The sequence below is a fragment of the Canis lupus genome, chromosome 31, assembly GCF_003254725.2.
Source record: "Canis lupus dingo isolate Sandy chromosome 31, ASM325472v2, whole genome shotgun sequence".
In the NCBI taxonomy this organism is placed as follows: domain Eukaryota; kingdom Metazoa; phylum Chordata; class Mammalia; order Carnivora; family Canidae; genus Canis; species Canis lupus.
In genome coordinates, this window is record NC_064273.1 from 10,302,326 (window position 1) to 10,327,673 (window position 25,348).

At 35.2% G+C, this 25,348-nt stretch overlaps 2 protein-coding genes across 14 annotated transcripts in view; both read right to left on the reverse strand.

Moving 5' to 3' along the window:
* ROBO2 (roundabout guidance receptor 2) overlaps window positions 1-25,348 on the reverse strand; it is a 1,648,622-nt gene that overhangs the window by 502,055 nt on the left and 1,121,219 nt on the right. For all 13 annotated transcript variants that reach the window (XM_049104693.1, XM_049104697.1, XM_049104695.1 and 10 more), the window contains one exon: window positions 18,757-19,083. In XM_049104693.1, coding sequence (XP_048960650.1) covers window positions 18,757-19,083 — 327 coding nt within the window. The remainder of the gene's footprint in view (window positions 1-18,756; window positions 19,084-25,348) is intronic.
* On the reverse strand, window positions 5,138-10,309 carry LOC112661612 (inhibitor of growth protein 1-like). Its single transcript, XM_035709341.2, has one exon. The coding sequence runs from the start codon at window positions 6,763-6,765 to the stop codon at window positions 5,926-5,928; it is 840 nt and encodes a 279-aa protein (XP_035565234.2). The 5' UTR covers window positions 6,766-10,309; the 3' UTR covers window positions 5,138-5,925.

Consider the following 25,348-nt stretch of genomic DNA (forward strand, 5'->3'; position numbering starts at 1 on the left):
ACGTGTGACATTGGGTAAGTGATAGATCAGCCATCCTTTCATTGAATGTGCCAACAGCTATGTGATTATAAAGGCCAACTGCCATCACCGTCCAGGAATGGAGCAAACTGAGATTAGATGCACTGCACTGACCACAAACAGTAGGATCTCTCTGGCAGGATTCATGGAGGCGCACAAAAGACCACTCTCAGTATTAAGTTCTCTATGTCTTACTTTGCCACTGCCATGAGCTGGCAGTCATGACAGAAAACTCTTGAACTTGTTTATTCACACTTGTTTAATCCTGATTCTACACACTGACTCAGCCTGTGGGGTTAAGAAGATGGATGAGAGGAGCCAGGGCCATGAAGGGGTCAGGGTCATGATGTCGCTAGATCTCATTAACTACATCACTCAAGACACCAGTCACTCCAAAGGTCACTCCAACTGAGGACCTGGAAAGGTAAAGGAAAATCAGTTGGATGCAATGAACTGATTTTTCTGAGAACTGACATCACATATAAAAAGAAAACTATTTGAAATTTGCTTTCCAGAACCAATGATACCAACTTGTTAAAAAAAGTTTTAAGAAATGAAGAATACATTGTGGAATCACTATATTGTACACCTGAAACTAACATGACACTGCATGTTAACTAGCTGGAATTAAAATCTTTAAAAAATTTTAAAAAGAAAAGAAATCGATAAATAAAATTTTAAAAGAGAAATGAAGAATAAACTACTTACAAACTCTCAAGCAAAAAAAAAAGATAACAATTGTGAAAAAGGCCATCAAAGTCTAGTGAGCCCATGAATTAACAATTACTATGTTGATTTTTTACCATGTAAAATTTGGCCTATCATACATTAGTTGATATAAAAAGGTAGAGGAAGGGCTAGTGTTCACAAAAGGTATCACCACCATTAGAAAGCTGAAAACAACTTTTTTGGTGACAGAAAAACTAATAATTTTAACTTATTTTACAGAGATATTATAGAATAGTTGGAAGTAAAACCATTACATGAAAACATTCATGAAACCACAATGCTAGAATTTGGAAGGACTTACTAAACATGTTTGCAATTTAGATTATTTCTATGTCCTGAGTATACGTGCAAGCAATTATTATGAGACATCCAAATTTCTAATTCTTTGAAGAAATAAAAACTTAAAATTATGTTACATCTTATCTAATATGACCAAGTTATAGAGCGATTTATTTATATGTATAGTATTTATATCTTTTATTTTATTGGAGTATTACACAAAATTGAATTCATTTTACAGATTGTCTATTACGATAGTGATAGTGTTAACAAATGCATTAAAACATAGTGGAAATAATGATGCTTATTTCTGACAGTACTTTTTTTTAACTCCTCAATAGTTTCTCACATTTCTGAAATAAGAATATATTACATATAACCAGAAAAACATATCAAAGTGAAAGACAAAATAAAGAAAAGGAAAACAAACTGACATGCACAGCAGAAAGGTCTTTATAGTAATTCAGATAATATGGGTCCAAAGAGAAGAGAAACGTAATTTTGGTCTAATATATGCCTGTTTATGTACATAAAATCACAAAATTTAGGTGAAAGTATTTTGGTAAATAGCAAATGGGCAGTTTACCTAATACAATACTTTATATACTAAGGATAAGTCATATATACAACAACAACAAAAAATCTTCATTTCCTTCTTAGAGAAACAAAACAAGATTCAAGTTATATACTAGAAATTTATACTCCTTTGTTTGCATTAAACTTAAAGAGACCAGAAATACTGGTTCAGAATGTATACAATTTTGCATAAAACATCATTTACCTTAGACCCGATTGCCTGATTAAAAAAGAAAAATGACTTAATTATATGGTGACAAGGTGAATAGGGATTGCATAGATGTGGATACACGATCAGTTAATTCCTTAAAAGACATGGAAGATTAAGGAAAAAACTCACTTACCAGTATATTATCAATTACTTGTTGTCAACCAGAATTCACATGAAGAAATAGTTTAAAAAAAAAAAAGATATTATCTGGGCTAAGAAGAAATTTGCACAGACTGGGGGACAGGCCAGTTAAAGACTGCTGCTAAACTTACTTGATATCCAAGATTGGCTCCTCTAAGTTTCTTGAAGCCAAATGTAAATGATATATTAGAAATCTCTTTTTTTTCCAATAAACTTAGTTCAGTAATCATAGATGACCCTTTATATTAGCTCAGTTTGATTTCCCTTTTCTCGAGGACAAATGATCTAGCCCATCCTCCTCAACCTTAAATTCAAGAAACCAGACTCAGAGAGATTAAACGTTTGCCAAGAATTACAGACCTAGTTAACAGTAGAAGGGGCAGAATCTGGTGCTTTCTGGAAAAAGAAATTCCCAGAATTATCTTTTCCCTACATCGCTGTCTCATGAAACTGGCTCCTTATTTGTCATCTTAAGCCTGCCTCTCACCAGCTAGGGGCTCAGATTAAGTCAGTTCATTTCTCAGGGCCTCAGTTTCTACTCCTGAACAAGACTGATGATCTCTAAAGTTCCTCCAACCTGCCAGCTTCTAAATGCACGGTTTTACGATGACCTGATTCACCCGAAGTTTGCGTCTTTTTTTTTTTTTCCTGATTTAATCCTACATTTATTTCTTGTGAGAAAGCTTCCATTAATGCCCCTGTAATTAACATCAAACCCAAATGGAATGAATGGGAGATTTTCTTATGCACAGGATAAGAACCCTTAAATAAGAATGAATAATGATAATATTTCCCAGAAGACAACTATGGCAGCCCTCAAGTATGATTAACTAGACCACTCCTTGTCTCTCTTTCTCCACAGAAATAGAACAGTTCATTTGCATGTCATCTGATATAAAGAGATTCTAGCATATAATGGGTTATTACCATTGGGTACTTCATTAGTAAAGCTTTTCCTTATGATGTGATAGAATAGAAAAAGACAAAGTAAATTGAGATTCTTACATCTCTATTAATGACATACACATTTGGAGATTAGATTCTATCAGCTTATCCATCAATCCTAAAGAACCAAACAAGTACTTAGGAAGGGTTTTACAAGTTGACCCCTTTCTAGGTAGCCCTGTTTAACAACAGACTTTGGAGAGAGGCTGCTTTTAAAAAGAAAATCCTATATGAATATTAAACACAGCATTTCCCCCCTTCGTTTAAGAATATTCAAAGCAGATCCAGGAAGAAAACAAAAATAAATCAGCCTTTCTATCAAGCTGCTCTTGAATTTGGACATGTGGGTCCTGGGGAATTATATGTTATAAATGAGGGGTTGGGCTACGAAATGCAATTAATTTAATTGCTTATAATCTCAGAGGATTTCAAAATAAGATGTGTAAGATGTGTGGACAAATGGGATTTTTCCAAGGACTTTTCATGAAACATGATAATACTAAATTTAAGGAAATTATTTCTACTTTATAGAATTCCTTGTGAATCGGAAAGTGATGAGGATTATTCTGCAACTGAATAGGTCACCAAGACTGTTTGTCACTTTGTTTCATTATTGTGGGAGACTGATTTTTCCTTTGAGGAAAAATAAAGCAAAGTCATACCAAAAATATATAGTTCTACACAATTTTTAAGGTTTTCTTCTGATCACATTATCACATTGGTTTTGGTCTGCCTGTAATCCTTAAGATCCCAGGAAAGAAGTCATACACGATATCATTGCCCAGCCTGCTAAGGCAAAATCTGCAACTTCTATCTAGTGGTTCTTTTCTTTCCTCAAAAGTCAACAGAACAAGTATATTCTCTCTTTGTCTTGACAGTTCTTGATGTGCTTGGTGAGAACTACCAGACCTACCAATGTCTTCAATGCTCCTGGTTCAATAAATCCAATTCCTTCTACATTTCCTACTTGTGACAGTCTTAAACACTTGATATTTCTCATCTAGAAGTATTCCTCGTTTCATGGTGCATTTAATTTGACACTCAGAACTACTAACAGTATTCTACCCATAGTTTTAGCAACAAAGAATCAGGCTGGATTGCATTTCTTAATCTCAATGGAATTTAGAGTAAGAGAATTTCAGCAGCTATATAAAGGACCCTAAAGGATCCCATTCATTATCATATATTAGGGACTCTTTACTCCCATGAACAACCACACCCATTTTACATTAACCTCCACAGCTTCCCCTTAAAAAATGCCTATCATTAAACTAAACAACCATGATGGAGCAAAAATCAGAAACAGAAGGAAAATTCATAGAACTGTATGTAGAATGTACTGCATGTTGAATTTATGAATTCAATGAATTTGTAAGTCTGATTAAGTAATTTTAAACAGATCACAAACAAGTCACAAAAAATATGAAATATTCAGTATTTAAGTAAAACATTTAAATATTTAAAAGTTGGGATCCCTGGGTGGCGCAGCGGTTTAGCGCCTGCCTTTGGCCCAGGGCACGATCCTGGAGACCCGGGATCGAATCCCACGTCAGGCTCCCGGTGCATGGAGCCTGCTTCTCCCTCTGCCTATGTCTCTGCCTCTCTCTGTGTGACTATCATAAATAAATAAAAATTTTAAAAAAAATAAAATAAACAATTCTCGTTCTTAATATTTAAAAAAATAAATAAATAAATAAATATTTAAAAGTTACAAAGTAAATTATTCAGGGGGTGCCTGGGTGGCTGAGTTAGTTGAGCATCTGACTCTTGATTTTGGCTCAGATCATGATCTCAGGGTTGTGAATTCAAGCCCAGGGTCGGGCTTCAGGCTGTACTCTGCTTGGGATTCTCTTTCTCCCTCTGCCCCTATCTGCCTCGCTCTTTAAGTCAATAAACAAATGAATAAATAATTTGGTTCCTAATAAGATATTTCTTATTTAAATTTTTTTTTTTTTTTTTTTTTTTTATTTATGATAGTCACAGAGAGAGAAGGAGGGAGAGGCAGAGACATAGGCAGAGGGAGAAGCAGGCTCCATGCACCGGGAGCCCGATGTGGGATTCGATCCCGGGTCTCCAGGATCGCGCCCTGGGCCAAAGGCAGGCGCCAAACCGCTGCGCCACCCAGGGATCCCTTCTTATTTATATTTTAATGTATATCTAAGAGAGTTTAACAATTCATTTATTTTAACTTTTTATTTTGAAATAATTATGGATTTATAATAAATTGTAAAGCTAGTACAGAGGTCCTGTGTACCCTCCACCCAGTTACCCCTCCAATGGTTATATCTTATATAATGATAGCATAATACCAAAACTAGGCATCTGACATGGGTACAATGTATGTGTGTAGGTTATTCTATATCATCTTACCGTGTGTACACCTTTGTGTAATCACCATCACCATCAAGATGCATGACTGTTTCATCAACACAAAGAATACCTCCTTGTTCTCTGTTCACGGTCACACCTATGCCTCCGTCTACACCATCCCTAACTCTTGGCAACCCCTAATCTATTTTCTATCACTATAATTTTGTCATTTTGAAAAGCTTATATAAATGAAATCATACAGTCTGTGATCTTTCAAAATGGCCTTTTTCACGGAGTATAATGCCCTTGAGATCCATCTAATAAGTTGGATGGATGGATCTCAATTTATTCCTTTTTATTGTTGAATCATATTCCATGATATGTGTATAGCAGGCTTTGCTTAACCATTTACTTGTTGAGGAACATTTTAATTGCTTCCATTCTTTGCTGTCACAAATAAATTTTTTTTGAGTGTTTAATTCAAACCTATATTTGTAGTTTCTAAAATGTTGATCCACAGACCACTTTCTTGTTACATGTGTGTACCAATGAAAACAAAAGGCAGAGAATCACTGCCATCCCTGCAAAAGAAATGGCTCCTTTTCTAACATTCTTTAAAAATATACAATGTACGGTCCTTGCACCTCAGCACAGGTGGTGACGTAATAAATATAGTGGCTCGCTTGTTCTCCTCACTGTTCCTCGAGGTCTGCCAACTACCTGTTATAAGCCCGCTCCTTTTTGGATTTCTCCAGGGCTTTGTCCATGGTCTTCTCATTCTCCCCTCGACATTTGGGACAGTACCACTTGCCCTTTGGTTTGTGATTCAGCCCCACACAGGAGAAATGGAACCACTCAATGGGGCACTCATCATTGTCACAGCCGATCACTTCTCCATAGGAGACCTGATTGCACAGACAGTATGTTGGCTCATTTGGGTCGATGGGAAGGTCTGCGGGGGACGCTTCCCGCTCGGCTTTGGCCTTGGAGCGTTTCTTCTTCTTGGAGGCTTTTGCTTTCTTCTCCTTAGGTGTTCCTGAGGTGATATCATCATGGTCGTGATTATTAGCCACGTTCTCTCGATTCTCATTGTTGCGCTGTCGCCGGGACCTCTTGTTGTTGCTCTTCTCTGCCTGTGTGATTGTCTCACTCTTGGACTTATCCTGGCCAGCTTTGCCGCTGTGGCCAGTGGTGTCATTGACCTCCTGATGTGCCTCAAAGAGCTCCACATGACTATCTACCTGCCTGGTCCGGTTCTCCACCAGCTCTACCATCTGTCTCACGATCTGGATCTTCCCGTCACCCAGTTCCTGGCTCCGAATCAGGGCCCTCTGAATGCAATGCAACACTCTCCTCTTCTGGACACTGTCTGTCTCACGTTTAAATTTCTCATAATACTCATCCAGTTCCTTCAGGATTTCTTGGTATTTGGTGTCGATCTCCCGCATCAGGGAGACGTTTCTCTGCAGGTCCAAAGGCAGAGACTCGATGGAGTCCAGGTAGTCCTCCACATAGTTCACCAGGTGCATCTGCTCCCCATTGACAGGGCTCAACATGGTTCACCCACAAATAAAATTTTTATTTAAGTCATTTTTTTTTAATTTTGGCAAAAGGTATATAGTAATTTCTTGGCCCACTCTTAACATGCTAGTGATGTTTAACATCTTTTCATGTGCTTATTTGCCATCCATAGATCCTTTTTGGTGAAATGTCTCTTCATGTCTTGTCCCCATTTTCTAATTGGATTATTTCAGTTAGTGTTGAATTTCAAGAGACTTTTACGCATTCTAAATATGAGTTTTGTCAGATATATGTTAGGATATATGTTATTTACAAATATGTTCCCCTACTGTATTACTTATCTCTTTATCCTCTTAATAGGATCTTTCAGAGAATAAATGTTTTTCGCTTTAATGAAGTCACTTTTTTTTTTTTTTTTTTTTTTTTGGTTTGTGTTATGGTATCATGTCTAAGAACTCTTCACTAAGTCTTAGATACCAAAGGGTTTATCTTACCTTCTAAAGGTTCTCTAGTTTTATACTTCATTTACATTTAAGTCTATGATCCATTTTTAATTCATTTTTGTAGAATGTGTGTGGTTTAAGTTGAGGAGGTTCTTTTTCCTTTCTTTCTTTTTTTTTTCTTTTTCTTTTTTTTTTTTTGCCTATGGAAATCCAATTGCCCCAATATCATTTATACCATTTATTGGAAAGACTAACTTTTGTTTAATTCATTTTAAAAGGAAATAGTTATTTGAAAGCCAAACTGACCAATGTTCATGATACTATGTACTGAACTAAGAAACTATCAAAGTCAGCAAATATTGACAAGTACATATGCCATGAGATAAATGCATGTAAGTATGTCAGTAATTCTCAAAAACTCTAGAAAATATTATAAAGGTATCATTGCTCTTATCATGCCCCATTTTCTATAAAACTTAGTCAAGTTATCTTTAGATATTAAATGATAGATGGTTCTACTTACGAATTGGATTCTTCATCTTCAAGCTGCTTTGACCTGCAAATGTGTCAATAAGAACTGAAAGTGATGGATTTTCCTGATACTGATATTTGACAACTAGGAACTGTACAGAGAAAATCAAATTACTTGAATAAACTAATGAGCTCTCGAATGTCAATATATAACTAAATAAAAAGAAAGTAAAGATTACCCTTTCTGTTGTTCCTTTTCTTTAATATCCCATGAATCACAGAATTTTAACACCAGAACAAAGCTTTAGACTCATCTAGTCCAGCATCCTCCTTGTATACATATAATCAAATCATCATCTCTGAGTAAAATAACTAAAACAAACGCTAGGGATTTCCTCTATGTGTCTAAGGATTTTATTTGTTTGTTTAAATGAATCAATAAGGAGTCTTAGTGGTTAACAAAGCAGACTCTAGAGGAAGTTGTCTGAGTTCAAATCCTGATTCTCACTGCAGTCTGAAAAATTACAAGTTAATTCTTTGGGCCTCAGCTATAACAGAGAGTAAATAACAGGGTTATTCTGAGAATGAAATAAATCATAAGTATAAAACATTTTTAAAAACCAGCCTGGCATTTAGTAAGAGCAGTGATTATTATTACTCATTTCTACCCAGAGAAATCATTCCACTCCTTTCATAATCCTCTTGGCAGAATCAACCTCTTCCTCCACTGAATCCCCTCAGAATGTCAGCCCAAGGACTTACACATTTTGCATCAACCTGTTAACACATTTGGACAGCAAGAGTCATGTCTTGCTCTGTTTACTTGTTTTGTTTTGACCTGAGGTTTAAAAAAAAAAACAAAACATAAAATATAACATCTTTACCCTTTGTAAGTGTACAGTTCAGCAGTGTTAAGTATATTCACATTATTGTGTAACAAATCTCCAGGGCTTTTTCATCTCACAACAATGAAACTTTATACACATTAAACAACTCTTCTAAGTGCCTGCAGCCTCAATACTTAGCTGAGTACTTAGCAACTGGAAAGCACTGTAGGAAAATGTAGCAAACTGAATTTATATCATGCCTTGAACCACAAATTCATGACTTAAATGTTTGTCAATTCTCTTGGAATGCCATCTCTCCTCTTTCTGATATCAACTTAATTCATCAGCTTATCTCAACCCTCATCCGACTATACTGTAACTTGCAGTAGGCCTCCCCATTCATGCTCTCCAATACTCCCATCTAATGTACGCTGTTTAACAAATCTCCTTCATACCACACTTGCGAGTAACACTTCTCAATCAAAAACACTAAAAGGCTCCCTTAGGTCTTTGAGGAGAATACTCAACTCCTGAGTTTGAGTCATTGCCAATCTCCACTTCCCTATTTAAGTTACCTCCCTCTATCCCCCTAAGTACATTCTCCAAATCAGCATACACTTATCTTCTCCAAACTAGCCAACATGGCCTCAGGGTTTTGCTTTTATACTTCTCTCCAGTTTCCTACAGGACATTTTCATTTATATTCAATCAGAAGCATCTGGTGCCACTCTTACTTCTCGTGGTATACTTTTTTTTTTTTTTTTAAAGATTTTATTTACTTATTAATGAGAGACATGGAGAGAGAGGCAGAGACATAGGCAGAGGGAGAAGCAGGCTCCCTGTGAGAAGCCTAATGTGGGACTCAATCCCAGCACCCTGGGATCACGACCAGAGCCAAAGGCAGATGCTCAACCACTGAGCCACCCAGTCAGCCCCCCAGAGCAAACTCTTTGTGAAGGCCCTTACTCTACACAACAGGGGAAGAAGGTATTTGATGAAGTTGCCCAGGTTTCTCACAAATAACACAACACCACTGAGGATATCACCTCTTAAAATCACTCTCAATTACTAACAACTAGGAAACCCAATAAAGACTTTTTAACTGATTTAAGGAAAAGCATTGAATGTGCTCACTCAATGTGAATCAACAGAGAAAGCAAGAAGCAGGAAAGTGAGGCAGGGTAATATACAGGAAATGGTCTATAGCACATATGACTTCTATTATGGAAATAAAGTCATATTGTGTTATTGTCAACTTTATAGTATATAAATGAATAAAATTTGTTATAAAATCTTAGTATAGACTTAGATGTTAGATAACTACATAGAAAAGCTTAATGATGGCCTTTATAAATACTAGGAAGTACTTGTATAACTGGGAAACAGCTTGCTTATCAGAAAAAAAATAGTATAGATGATAAAAAAAAAGAGCTCCTTCTCTTCTTAGATGTAAATGTAAGCTTAGTTCCCAAACCTTCATTTGTGATGTGACTCAATGTGCCAATAACAAATAATCAATCAGACTTTTAGAGCCTGTAATATAGCTAACATCCTTGTTTGTTGGCCTTTTAAGTATTATATAACAGGCTTAATCAGGGAATAAGTGCCTACAAATGGTAGATTTTCTGCAAAAGCAAAATAAACATACAAAAAAAAAAAAAAAACAAACTGTTGGGATTCACCAGCGTCTGGGCCTGTATATCTATCTGTCACATCATCAAACCCCTGCCATCAAACAATCCTTGTTTGATTTCTAACCAAGTCCCAGCAATACTAACTTACTGACATCTACCCAGGCCCAGGAAGTAATGCTCGGGAATTTTAGAGAGATAATAGAAATCACCCCAAGCAGGAACCCAAATTATTTCTTGTGAAACATATACTCAATTGACAAAAATGTATAAATATCTTCTAATTTTTTTTAAAATGGCGGTTGGGAATGTTGTTTTGTTTTTGAAATCTTCTAGGGGGAAAAAAAAACAATTCCAATGATATAGATAGAATAAAAGAGTATGTCAGTTTTATGATTGAACCTCACCCTTTAGCAGTTAAACCATAAACTGCTACAAATTTTTATGCAAAATTTACAGAGTTGAACAAAATTTTACCTACTATTTTTACTTCTATACTGCTATAGAAAGCTTACCAACTCATGCATGAAAGAAGGGCAATCTCTTTTACATAATTACAAAAATCTTGTGGGGGCTGCTTCATAATAGAAAGATGTGTATTATATTTATCAGAAATGAATTCAATCTAAAGAAGAAAACTGGGGACTGGCCATTGTGCTGAAACACAAATCTTGAGAGAAAAGCCTACAAGTTGCAGCCCAAATTACATTTTCTAAGTATAATGTCAACCTGTATGCATTTTTATTAAAATCAACTTATATTTACATACTAATAGAAATCTAATAAATTGAAGCTTATGGGTAGAAAAACCCTCCACAATCTTGAATATTCCTTTTCTTAACTACATTTAAAAAGGTTTCTGGAGTTGAAAACAATCATTCACTCACTACAGCATGTTCTGTCTTGATCCATCTTAGCATCACTATGAATAGTTTTACCTGTCATCCATGGATAGGATTTACATGTTCGCAGAGCTCAGGACAATACTGTTTTCAGAAATAATCTTTTGAAAAAAGTAGAGGACATCAAGATTTTACTTCATTTATGCACTTTCCCTGGAGTCAGAGTTAACTCAGGCTTATTTGAGTGAATAGCAACTTGAGACTTGTACTAAGAGGGGCTGCGTGCAGTCAATTCAATCAACAGAAAACTGATATTAAAATATAGCATACATATTTAACTAGATAATAAATTCAAACATGTTCTCCAGGAGCAGCAATATCATACCTTCACTTGTGAAGATCAAGGAAGAGAACTGTATTTGAAAGAATTTGATTGACTTTCACAAAATTAAGAGGTACACACACAGAACAGCCCAAAAAACAGACATACACATATGCATATGCATGCACACTCACCCGCACACACACAAATACCCTTCTACAACCATCTGTTTTCTGATACCCAAATGTTTGCTTTGTCTTTTGTTTCTAGTTAAATACATCTGTTTTCTGATACCCAAATGTTTGCTTTGTCTTTTGTTTCTAGTTAAATATATAGATTTTATTTTTAAGTGCTTTCTATACCCAACTACCCAACCTGGGACTTGAACTTATAACCTAAAGATCAAGAGTCACATGCTCTACTGACTAAGCCAGTTAGGCCTCCCTAGTTAAAGATATTTTAGATTGATTCTTTGATGCCTATACATTCATGGCCTATAATACATTCAATTGAGTTTACAGATTTCTTTTAAAACAACCCCAGACCAACACTGTAGATACAGGGCAGAACAAAATCTATAGAATGCTACAATAGTTGATTCTCATGATTAATTTCTTCTTAATACTATGTTAGTAGAGGTTTCCCCTGTTTTAAGATTAATAGTCTGTATTAATTTGCAGGGGTTGCTATAAGACTGGATGGTCAAAACAACAGAAATTTATTTTCTCACAGTTCTGAAGGCTAGACATGTGAAATCAAGGTGTAGGCTTCAGTTTCTTCTGAGGTCTCCCTCCTTGGCTTGCAGACAGCCCCCTTTCTGCTGTGTTCTCATGAGCTATTTCCTATATGTGTCTGTATCCCTGGTGTCTCTCTACATGTCCAAATGTCCTGTCCTTATAAGGACACCAGTCATATTGAATTATACCCACCCTAGTGGCTATATTTTAACTTACCATTCTAAAGGTTCTACCTCCAGATATAGTCATAGTCCGAGGTACTAGGGGTTACGGCTTCAGCCCTAACTTGGCCCAAGTACCTTGGATTATGAACATTTTTCTATTGCTAATCTACCAAAACAACAACAACAAAAACACAAACACAAATTAAAAAACAAAAACAAAACTCTGAATTCTCTCTTAAAATTTATAGAAACACAATTAGAAGAATCATGAAAAAATCAGTTGCACCTACATTCTTTATGGTCAAAAACTATGAATAGCAGTTCCAGATGGACTTACGGTCCCTTGTGCACTTAAATGGATTGGTTTGTTTGTATGTTTATTTGTTTTAGGAAAGTCATGGTGTGATAACTTCAAAGTTACATATAATTTGAATAGATTTATCAACCATATGACTCAGTGATTGTTTCCCTAGGTATATACCCAAAAGAATACCCAAATGAAGCCCTATGTCTACCCAAAAACTTGCACAGGAATGCTCATAGAAGCGTTACTCATAACAAACAGTGGAGACAACCCAAATGCACATCAAAAGTGTATAGAAAGAATGTAGTATTATCCACACTATAGAATTTTATTCAGCAAAATGAAGGAATGAAGTACTGATAGATATTACAACAAGGATGAGACTTGAAAACATTATACTAAGAAAAAGAAGACCATATACTGTATGACTCCATTTATATGAAATGTCTGGACTAGGCAAATGTATAGAGATGGAAAGTAGATAAGTGTTTGCTCAGAACTGAGGCAGGAGGGTTTGAGAGGAATGGGGATTGACTGCTAATGGGTATAAGGTTTCCTTTAGGAGTGATGAAAATGTTCTATATTTAATTGTGGTGTGGGTTGGACAACTCTGTGAATATACTAAACAATGAACTGTACACTTTCAAAGGTATATTGTATGGTAAATGAACTGTATCTCAATAAAGCAATTTTAAATAAAAACTCTCCATGGTTTGGCCTTTTTTGAAATTTATTTTGTGTCTTTGTGGAGTATAAAGGTAATTTGCCTGTATAATATTCATTGACAGCCCAAAGAAAAGAAGAAAGTCACATATTTATTAACTTGGAAACATCAAGGAAACAATTTACCTTGTGTTCATTTTTAATGCCACCTGTGACCTCTATTACTAAAGTCAGTCTACTCTTGTAGCCTCTCTTCCTTGTACAGATAAAACATCAATTTAGTTTTGGATTTAAAGCAAACAGGATCATTATGTTTGTAGAGTGTTCCATAGCTTTGCTATTCTAGCAATCTGTGACCTATAAATAATGCAAGGCCTTTTCCTTCTCTAAACGACTTTCTTGCAGCATGAGTCTTGATACACAGAAACAAAAAAAGAAAGAAGAAGAAGGAAGGAAGGAAGGAAGGAAGGAAGGAAGGAAGGAAGGAAGGAAGGAAGGAGAAGAAAAAGAAGGAAAAGGAAAAAGAAAAGAAGAAAGAAAAAAAAAGAAAAGAAAAAGAAAAGAAAAGAAGAAAAGAAAAGAAAATAAAGAAAAGAAAAGAAAAGAAAGAAAAGAAAAGAAGAAAGAAAGAAAGAAAAGAAAGAAAGAAAAGAAGAAAAGAAAAGAAAAGAAAAGAAAAGAAAAGAAAAGAAAAGGAAATCACCACACAGTCATGGAATTCAATCTATTTCTAGTCCCCAATTAAATTATGAATCACATTTGTCCAGTTTTGAAGTTGCATCAAAAGCCACTTTTTAAGTATTTTGCCATTCTATCTTTATCAAGCAAAATCAAATCACAGCTAATCTGAAAAGTTTTTCTGTTTTGCTTTAGAAGAAAGCAAAGAAAAAAAAAATAGATCGGTTTCTATGTGACCCCTGACCTTTGAACCACAACCTCCCTGCCACTAAAGCGTTCAGCACCTCATTTAATCTCCCCTCTCTACACTGGTATAGTGCTAAAAAAAAGGAAACAGAAAACATAATCTGGGGACTTCATCAATTTTTCATGAATTTTCATTTAGGCCAGAACCCCCTCTTACCCTGGTCGATAGATCAAGCTGCTGTCATATATTTACCACCTGGGGCTACGGCAGCTATCTCTAGGGGCTGCCACTGACTCAGGCTGTATCAGAGGCAGCCACAAACTGTGGAGGGACCCCTGTGCTCTTTCTGCTCCAAACACAGGGAGACCTGGTGTTCAAATTGAAATCCTATCTGCATCAGCTCCACCTCTGCCCTCTTGGTGGTCTCATCGGAAGAGTGCATATTAACTTCTTCAGTGCCAGGTGCTTTGCTATGGACCCTGCAATTCTGTTTTCTAAATATGTAAAAATTGCTTTCACCTAAAGACCTTTCTTGAGTTCAAGGGATTTGAAAAACACTTTCTGGATTACTCCTTTTTTTATTTTTTCAAACCAAGAGGGAGAAAGCAAATATGAAGTACGTGATTCAACTCTCCTTATCAGTGATTGTTCTTGAATATTTTTTCCCTCCACTATCTTATGCTGTTATATAAAACTGAAGTTTGTATTAAAGGAAAACAAAAAGAGAACATATACAGTATGGTGAAGAACAGTCTGACTTCTTTCTATACAACCTGTCAAGACAGATGGTTATCAGTACAATTGCACATTTCATCTGACAGCAGAAACCAAGATTTTTGAAAGTAAAAATGAAAACCAAGGTGAAGCAAGGAGAGCCCCAAAACATCCGTATTTTTCATCAATAATCATTTCACAATAAAAGTTGTAACAAGTGTGTTTGCTACTTATCCTTACACTCTTAATCACCTAGATACCAGAGATTAGTAATTCTCAACTGATTTTGACCTCCCTAGGGGACATTTGGCAGTGTGCAGAGATATTTTTAGTTGTCACAGTTCTGGTTGGGGGTCTTATTGGCAGCTCGTGGGCAAAGGCCAGAGATGCTGCTAAACATCTTACAATACAGAGCACAGCCCCACAACAAAGAGATATCTGACCCCAAATGGCAATTGTACAGACGCTGGATAGCTTGCTCTAGTTGCCTCACACTGCATTCAGTGAGGAACTAAATTCTTGGAAGAACAGACACATTTGCCACTCCAATTCCACCACCTACTCATTTTTCAGCTGCCATGTTCTCTCCACTCCTAGAGTCCACAGAGTACTTTTTATTTAACCATTATGTGGCATTTGCATTACAGAACATTTTTTTTTCCCTTAAAGTTATTTCCTTGTTCATCAGGTCACTTCACTCTCCATAGGCCATCACTGTGACACCTCAGAGCCACCTAACCAGTACTTCTTTCCTTCACCCTCCATTACATACTGGGGTTCCAAGCAAAAGGAGTGATCTCAGCCCTTCTTAACTACTCCCTGCAGCCTCCCTGGGCAGTCATGTCTACTTTTTCATGTACTCCCATCACTGTACCCTCCATGTGGTAAAAATCTCTCTTCTCAGTTCTAGAAGTTCCCTTTTTAATGGAACATGAGATATTTTTACCTTAATGTTTCATTGGACATATTAAATAATACAGCCAAAACTGACTTCACTCTTCTGTTCCCATTACAGTTATTTCTCCTACACCTGCCTTCACTATGGATGTAGCAGTATATACTTAGGCTCTCAGTGGGAAAAAAATAAACAAACAAATCAACAACAAAAAACACTGAGAATAATCTCTTATCCTCTAAACCCCTAAACTGATCATAAAGTGATATGATTTATAATTTCTAAAGCTGATTCAAGCTATTTTCTTCTTTCAATCTTTGCTGCTAGTTTCAGTTCAAAATCTAATATTTACTATTTTCTGAATCATTTGACAGCCTCTTAACTCTTCTCTGACTTCAATCATCATCCTCTTAACCTAATCTTCAATTCTCTTTCAAAGAGAATATACATAACAAAAAAATCTACTTTTCCAACTTATGCTGCTCACCAACCTTTTATCAAGCTACCTACAGTTCTCCAAATACACAGCGTTGCTGGGCTTCCATTCTTTCCTTTACTGGATAAAACAGTGATATGTCATGATTGAACATTTATTGTTGAACATTCTAAATTACGAAAGCCAAACTCTGACTTAATCTATAGTTATTCTTCTATCATTTTATAAAAAAATATACTTTGGTAACAAATAATACTGCAAAAGCACAATGCTTTGGACCAAATTTCCATATTAATACATTTTATGAAACACATAAGGAAAGAGAGATGACTGATGATCTAATGTGAAAGAGATGAGAAGCATATAAATGGGTATTATTGGATCTTGTGTTGCCTCAAATGGCATGAACTGTTGACACGACATTAGAAGAAAGAATTTTATTCACTAGCTAAATCCAATTTAGCAGCTTTCTTGTTTCCCTCTCTAGGTCAAAAGTATTTTTAGCATTTCTCAAAGCTCATTGATTTAAAAATAAAAAGTGCTACTGTCACAGTACACAAGAAAAAAATCATGACTTAAAATTTTCCTCCTAAAACAGTTTGATTTATTATTAATGATGCAATTAGGAAAGAGGACAATCTGTAGGTTAAATAAAAATACAAGATGTATGTGTGCTGGAAGGAATTTTTAAAAAGCTAAGTTTTAAGGAAAAAGATGTTTATAGCTGCCCAATAACAAAATGACTGGCCAATTTAGATAAACTTAAATAGTAAGAAGAAAAGTTAGTTGATAATTAAAAACAGATATTTGCCTCTGAGTAGATAACATTAAAATATTTTTCAATTAAAAAATTGTAATTGTTATTTATGTAATAAGCCAAATATCATTTAGAGTGTTTTCCCGAATTTGGCATAATTCCTTAAAACTAAAAATTAGAAGAATCAGGATCTGGTCTTCAAAATCCCATTAACTTATTGCCTGAGTTTTCATCACTTAATTATCATGGGTTTCATTTTATCTATAAAATGGGAGAATAATGCTTGTTATATTTACTATAAAGGGATTTGATGGGGAAAGAAAAATCAGGGATTTTGACTTTGAAATATTTCAATATGTTTGAAATTTACCAGGAATAAGACATTTCAAAATAAAAATAGATTTGGGAATATTTATTCTGGAGGTTTTGTGTGTATTTCAAATCTCACTAAACTGCACTTAATTAAACAGCATCTTGAATGAAGTTATAAAAATGAAATTACCCAGTGCCCTGTGCAAAAATTGCATTGCTAGCTAAGGTCCTAATGCTCCTATCTCAAAGTACTTCAGAAAACAAATTTGGGTTTTAGGATTCTTCTAGTTTTTTCCTGTTAGATGTACACATTTCAAGCATTAGTGGGTTTTAGATTTCCTAGTACAAACTGTAAAGATAGGACACTTGAGAACAAAAGATTTCACTGAGGTAGCTGCAGAAGAAATAGTATAACTTTGGTTACTAAGAGATGTTTTCCTATTTAAAGTTGATAAATTATTGAGAATTGCAATACACACATACACAAGTTTTATAATGGAATGTGATATCATGTAGCCTGTGAGTACAAGTACCAAGTTTTACTACAGACATGAGACCATGAGCTATTATTTAGCACTCCCTTCTAGCCATATAAACAAGACGTATGCACCTTGAAATAACTCAAATTTCTTATCTGTGAAGACATACTGTACAACCAGAAAGTTGAAAAGTATAAACTTTTTTATGCCCAATAGTTGCCATCTTATTAATGATAAATTCCAGATAAAAATCTTTCTGCAGAATAAATAATGTCAACTTTTTATGTTACCATTTAAATTATGACACTAAATCCTTATCTATAAACCAAAAAAATCTATCATATATTTTAATTTTTTCTGGAAAATGACGCATGAAGTTATGAAGTCAATGTTCAAATAGATGCAAAGCATTGATATCTTGATTTACAAATGCTATCTGGATTATCTAATGAATAAATAAATATATTTTTCAAACGCCAATGGCAGGGCAAGCCCTTAACTACTGCTGATTACCAAGACTGGACAAAATGCTTCCATGTACGAACATTTTGTCTCTACAGAAATGATCTCTTCTCTGATGAATTTTATTGACAGAAAAAATAGATAAATATAGTTGCTGTATTCTCCCTTACATGCCTACAGTAAGGATTCCTGAATTCAGACTGGAAGTAAAAGAATTAATATATTCTAGAGAGTGTATTCTTTTTAAAGTTGTTTAACAAAAATTATATTTAGAAATATATGTGTATAATATATATAACAGGTATATATAAATAACAGAAATAGATACAGCACTGAATTTATGCCTATATTTCATGCCATGTTACATGTAAACTTTTCATTTTAACATAGCTGACTTTAATACTTGATTATGTCTCTCATTAATAATTCAAATTTTAAACATGACCACATCATTGTCACTTTGCTTTAAGGTAAAAACATGATTTCCACCTTGCTTCAATATAATGAAATTTATTGCAATACCATGGCTTGACATTATTTTGACCAGCTTTCTTTGGAGAAGGCAAAGTAAAAAACTATGCATGGCATGTTGATTGTTTTCTTCTTTAGGTATTAAGCACCCACGGGGACAAATCAAAGCTTACTAAAAATAAATCAAAGTGAAAGTGCATGCTATTTCCGAGACTCATTATCTTTACTTACATGCCACTTCCAGAGATGCATTTCGACTTACTGCTTCACCGAGATAGTTCCTCGCAACACAGACGTAGCTTCCTTCATCGGGTTTGCTTCTGCGCCCATGAACAATGCGCAAGAAAAATAAGGATCCGCTGGGCAGAAGCATCCTGTGAGACCGGGGATCATCCTTGTCAGTCTCCACCCGCTCGCCATCCTTGTACCACTCAATGGTGGGCGTTGGCCGGCCCTCTGCCTTACAGTTCAAGGTGGTGGGCTCTCCCTTAGAGACAATGACATCTGAAGGGTGCTCCACAATCCGCGGAGGGAAGTCTTCTTGGCGAAGACGAGATCCTACAAAACAGGAGAGAATGAAGACAAGTGTTAACATTTTCTCATCTATAGCTTGTGTCTCTCTTGGGTTCACACTGGTGAAATTAAACTCTTCAATTATTCAAAATGCACTTATTACTATTTTATTTATGTTCCATACTTTTGTTCTTGATGCATCTCCTAAGTCATCCCAACTCCTTTGTGGAATAATATAGCAATAAATTATTATGTTAATTCTAATGAGTCAGGTTTAAATGTCCCATGAATCATGGCAAGGAAGAGTAAGAGAGTAAAAAATTTTCTTTTGGGTAGTAAGATGAGGAATATTAATCTCCTGTCCTCCAAGTGATTACTATCTACTGGGGAACAAAGCCAAGTGGGCAAGTACCCAGTATACACAGTCTGGTGTATCATGCTGGCATGGTGTCATCAGACTTAATATAAAAATAGACCCACAAAATGTGTACAAATATTAACTCAATTTAACAGATGAGGGCAACCCGGGTGGCTCAGTGGTTTAGCACCACCTTCAGCCCAGGGCCTGATGCTGGAGGCCCAGGATCGAGTCCCACATCAGACTCCCTGCATGGAGCCTGCTTCTCCCTCTGCCTGTGTCTCTGACTCTCTCTTTCTCTCTCTCTCTCTGTGTCTCTCATGAATGAGTAAATAAAATCTTAAAAAAAAAAAAAAAAAAAAAAAACAGATGAGGAGGCACATTAGGAAATGGCATCGATTGCCCAGAAATCTAGAAGAAATAAGCAGGTAAGGCAGGTTTTGAACCCAGGGACACCTGGCTGAGGAATTCAAGTATAAATCATTACCTTAAAATAAAATAAGTGTTTATGGAGGTCCAAGAAATGCCTTTTGGGAATAAAGTGGGGAAAAAATGTTAACTGTAACTAAAGTGTAATGAGGCCTCCCCTGAAAAGGCATCATTTAAATTGAGAGATAAACAATAAAACTATGTGGAGGGGAAAAAGACATTCAAATTGAAGAAACAACATGAGACCATTGGAGTATGTGCACAATACATTTCATAATCAGGGAGGAAGTTGAAATATGGCAGGTGGAGATGAGAGCTAGTCTTAGGAACCCAGACAATCAGACTTTCAACCATGCTAGGGATTGTTTTCTTCATTCTACATGGCTAACAGATTTTGAGAGAGCAGTGACATGACTATCTGTGTATCAGAAAGGTATTTTTGGTGTGCAGTGTAAAAGATAAAGAGCAGTGGAGGCAAAAGGACAGTTGAAAGTTACTTCATGATTCCAGGGAACAATAAAAAGACCCTGACTTTGAGAAGTGATGCTGATAGGAAAAAAAAAAGAGAGAAGAAGAAGAAAGAAAGATACAAGGCATGTCTTAAAATAGCTCTTGACAGAATTTGGTATATCACCATATAGTAAGGAAGGGTGATGGGCACCAATGACTTCCTTGTCAGTGCAATGAAAGTGGGACCATTTGGGATGCCTGGGCGGTTCAGTGGTTGAGCATCTGCCTTTGGCTCAGGGCGTGATCCTGGGGTCCTGGAATTGAGTCCCACATCCAGCTACCTGCATGGAGCCTGCTTCTGCCTCTGCTTATGTCTCTGCCTCTTTCTCTGTGTCTCTCATGAATAAATAAATAAAACCTTAAAAAAAAAAAAAGTGGGGCCATTAAGGGGTAGAAAAAAACAGGAAGGAAGGACCTATTGGTATTTTAAGATGAAAAATTTGCATAATATGTTCTTTTGAATACTTTCAGCTAAGGTGTAACCGGCCATTATTTGTGAAAGGGTCTTAGCAGCTCCTACACATAAATCTCAAAGACTTGGAGAGAGAAATAACCATGTCTGAGGACATGATGATAGTCTAGACATAGCTTTCACATTTTCCAACCAATCATCTAATATAATCACATTTCAGCTCAATAAATAGAAATAATATTTACTCCTCAATGTTATTCCACTTTATTTTCACTATTAATTAAAAACACGGATTTTAATTTAATAAAGGGCATTTAATTTGGTAGTGAATGAACCTTTTCTTTTCTGAGGAAGATTAATTTTAAAGGTTGCTGAATACCATTTGTTATCTTATCAGAGCTAAGAAGGAACTTACACATTACAAGTGCTGGTTATCTAAAGCCAAAGAGTACACAGGTCAGATTTTTTTTTCAAAGCACTAAAGAAACCCAAAGCCTTAAAATATGGACAGATAATCACATTGTATATATATCATAAGAATAAAGAAGGTTATATATTGAAAGTACTGGGTCGCTAAAGCAAATGAGGAACTTAATATAAAAATTAAGATTTATTTTTAAAAGAAATGATCGGAAAATACCTCAAAGTTTTTAAAAGTGAATGGCTAATCACAGCAAATCAGTGACATACTGCCAAGTATAAAGGTCTGGACTCAGAAACAAATGGAACAAAAGTTAATCTCACTTTTCACGTAGCAGGCATATAGTCTACAATCACCTTGTTTAGCTACCTTCCTCGTTCTTCTCTGGTTTCCCACATGCACTTATCTACAGCTCCCCTATGTCAAAGTTGTTCTATTATTAAAACTAAGCAAGTCAATCATCCATGTTATTAGAGTGCTATTTACTTTATCAAATAGTTCCCCACTTTATTAGGCAGTTGGCTTAGAGAAGTCCTGCAGAGGACCTGAAATATATGCATACTTATTAAATAAATATAAAATAATTGGCTTATAAAAGGAAAAAAGGCAAAATATCCAAACTGCTTAGCAATAAGATATGGAATCCAGTATATCCAGAATTTTACCCATTTATCACTATAACATACATAAACCTGTTCTAATGTTGTCACATTCGGAAATCCTTTTAGTCATTTTATTCCTACTGTTACAAAAACTTCAAAAGGTGATCAACAATCTAAATCTAAGAGATAAAATTATGATTAGAATTTTGATGATCTTGAGTTAAGCAATATGTTTTTGGGCACCAAAAGCACATGCCACGAATGAAACAATGAATTGGTTTCATTGGACTTAAATATTTGTTCTTAGAAAAAAATCAAAAGAATGAAAAGACAATCCACAAAATCAGAAAAAAATATTTGTAAGTCTTATATCTAATAGGGGTCTTATACCTGGGATTTATAAAGAACTTTTATAGCTCGATAAAAATAGAAATAACCAAATTCTAAAATGAGCAAAGAATTTGAACAGATATCTATGCAAAAAACCCAGACAAATGGCCAGTAAGCATGTGAAAAGATTCTTGACATCATTAGTTATTAGGGAAATACAAATCAAAATCTCAGTGAGATACATTTCATACCCAGAAGAATGACAATAATCAAAAAAAGGTAAAATGACAAGTATTTTCAGGGATGTGGAAAATTTGAGAGCCTTCTATATTGCTGGTGGGAGTGTAAAATGGTACAGGTGCAAGTAGCACTTTGGAAAATATTCTCGATTTTCTTGAAAAGTTTTGGAATTAACATATGACCCAGCAACTCAACCCTTAGTTATATATATATTGAAGAGAAAGAAAATGTTATAGCAACCCAAAAACCTGTACCTGAATGTAATGTTCATAACACCATTATTCATTATTCATAATAACAAAAAAAAGTTAAAGAACCCAAAAATCCAACTGCTAAACAGATGAATATATGCTATATATCCACATAATGGAATATTATTCAGCAATTAGGGAAAAAAATGAAGTCCTTATCCCCACTACAACATGATGAACCCTGTAAACACTATACTAAGTGGAAGAAGCTAATCACAAACGATCACATATTATGTACCATTTATATGTCCAAAAGACAATCCATAGAGACAAAATGTAGGTTTTCCATTATCTAAGGTGGGGGATAGGGATCAGATATGAAGAGATTATAGAGTATGTTTCGAAGATGATGAAAATATCCTAAAATTGATTATGGTTGCACAAGTCCATGAATATAATAAAAAATATGATATTGCACACTTTAAATGGGTGAACTGTGTAGCATATGAATTATATCTCAATAAAGCAAAAAATCATGGGTAAGACAGTGTGAACAAGTCTAATATAAGGAATAAGAATTTGTGTTCACTCATACCAACAGCTAGGTTATTTTGTTCATTTATGTCTTGGTTTTAAATATAATCATCAGGTCAGCAATAGCCAATAGAGCATTAAGTAGAGCTGAAATGTCACGATAGATAAATAGATAGATAGATAGATAGATAGATAGATAGATAAACAGAGATAGACATGGAGATATACAGAAATACATCTAAATTTTAAGATATTATTAAAAGTGAGGAGATTAATTCTGAATTCCCTTAAATTCACACATTACACAATATAGCAGTGACCTTAAGATGGATAAGCTTTAGGTAGGTTATGAATTCTTTAAAATGGCATAAAAATGGGTATTCTTGTGTGGGCAGGACAGGAAAATGGTGAGGGGGACCAGAGCCTTCATCAAATTTGCAAAGAGGTCTGAGCATTTAAAATTAGGAAGGACCACTAAAGTACTAGGCATTCCACATAATTGTGGGTTGCCAAGCAACCCCATTATTCGTTAAAAAACAACAATAACAAAAACAAAGACAGCTGAACTGTCAGCTAAACACATTGGCAATTCAGAACTGAACAGTAGAGGGGGCAGTATATTACACGAAGTACCCTGAAACTATTTAACCAACACCTTTGACATCCAAATGCATATTGGAACTACAGGACCAACCAGCCCAACTCCAGATAAACACAATCAAAATCTGCATTTTAACAAGACCCACCCCCACCCCTTACCTCCACCCTGCCCCCAGGGATGCCTATGCACATAAAGTTTGAGAAGCATCACTTCAACCAGTTTTGTATGGCCCTCAGTTAAGAAAGTTTTTACATTTTTAGTGTTGTTAGAGGACTGAGGAGGAAGGAGGGAAAATTTAAAAGGAGAAGGTGGAGGAGGAAAGAGATCTTATGTGGTAGAAATGCTAGAAATATCTGCTGATGCTTTACAGAAAGTTTACCAATCCTGCTTTGGAGTACCTGTTTGTCACTTTCGACTAATGACTCTAGTTTTTTCACTTATACTTCTTTCATATAGGATCATAAAACTGTTTACTCCAGATTTCAGGTGGAACAAACACACAAACAAAACTTTGACTGCTTTGCTAGTATTGCTCATATAATTATCCAGGAGCCTTATATGAACAGATAATCTAAGCAAAACATACGATTTATCTGTGAGTCTAACTTCACTTGTGGTTGATAGCAAGTCTAGACATATTTTTACTTCTCAATTACTATTTGGGCATCACATAGTCAAGTTTTAATTAAAAGCACTGTATTCAACTGTCCTTATCTATTATAAAAAGACAGTGGAGCTCAGTCACAGGGTCTTAAAGATGAACATCCAAATGTTAATATTGTTATTACAATAACAAGTAAGCCAAAAGATACTCAAGTGGCTTTTTCATTATTAAATAGCTAATAGAAGCAGATTAGAACTCAAGACCTTTCATCTGAAATGTGCAGGCTTCTTAAAAACTGGATGTAAGAGTAAGTAAAGAATACACAATACAAATATGCTAATTCCAAAACCCTCTATAAGGATGACTGCAATAAAATGAATCTGATGACCTCTAGTCATAATATAACATTTTCTGTTTTTCAAAATGTGATTTTCAGACTATCTGCATCAGAATTACCTGGGATATTTCCTTAAAATGTGACTTGGTTCCCACAGCAAATAAGAAGCATCAGAAGTTACAAGTGGAAGAGGTCTAAGATGCACACTTTTGGGTATGTTTACCAGGAAAGGTCATGTACTTTGACTTGATCTAGACCTTGTCTAGAAGGTCATACATTTAGGCCAGGCTAAGATGCATGCCACAGAAACATCAAATTAGTCAGCTATGTGCAGAAACGTCTTTGAGAAAGGTTCTAAGCACCCAAATTTACATAATAGATTATTTCTGCTTCTCCAGAGACACTCAAACAATGATTTTGATTTTTGGTAAAATAATGAAAAACAAACTGAGTAGTTTATACGCTCTTCAAATTTGAGAGGATTGGAGAAGCAAAAATTATAAATTCATAAATATATGTAAATTTAGTTTTATTTAGTCAATAACCACACATTTTCAGTATGTACTACAGTAGCTTTTGTTCTCAGAAATGACTTCAATTGCATAACAAAATAAGAGGATAAAGCACCTAAAAGAACACCTGTTGATTTCATTTCACGTATTTCTAAGAAAACTGTTCCTGCCTTATTATTTTATTCACTTGGAATACAGTATTTCCTTAAACTAAGCCTTACTTTTGGGA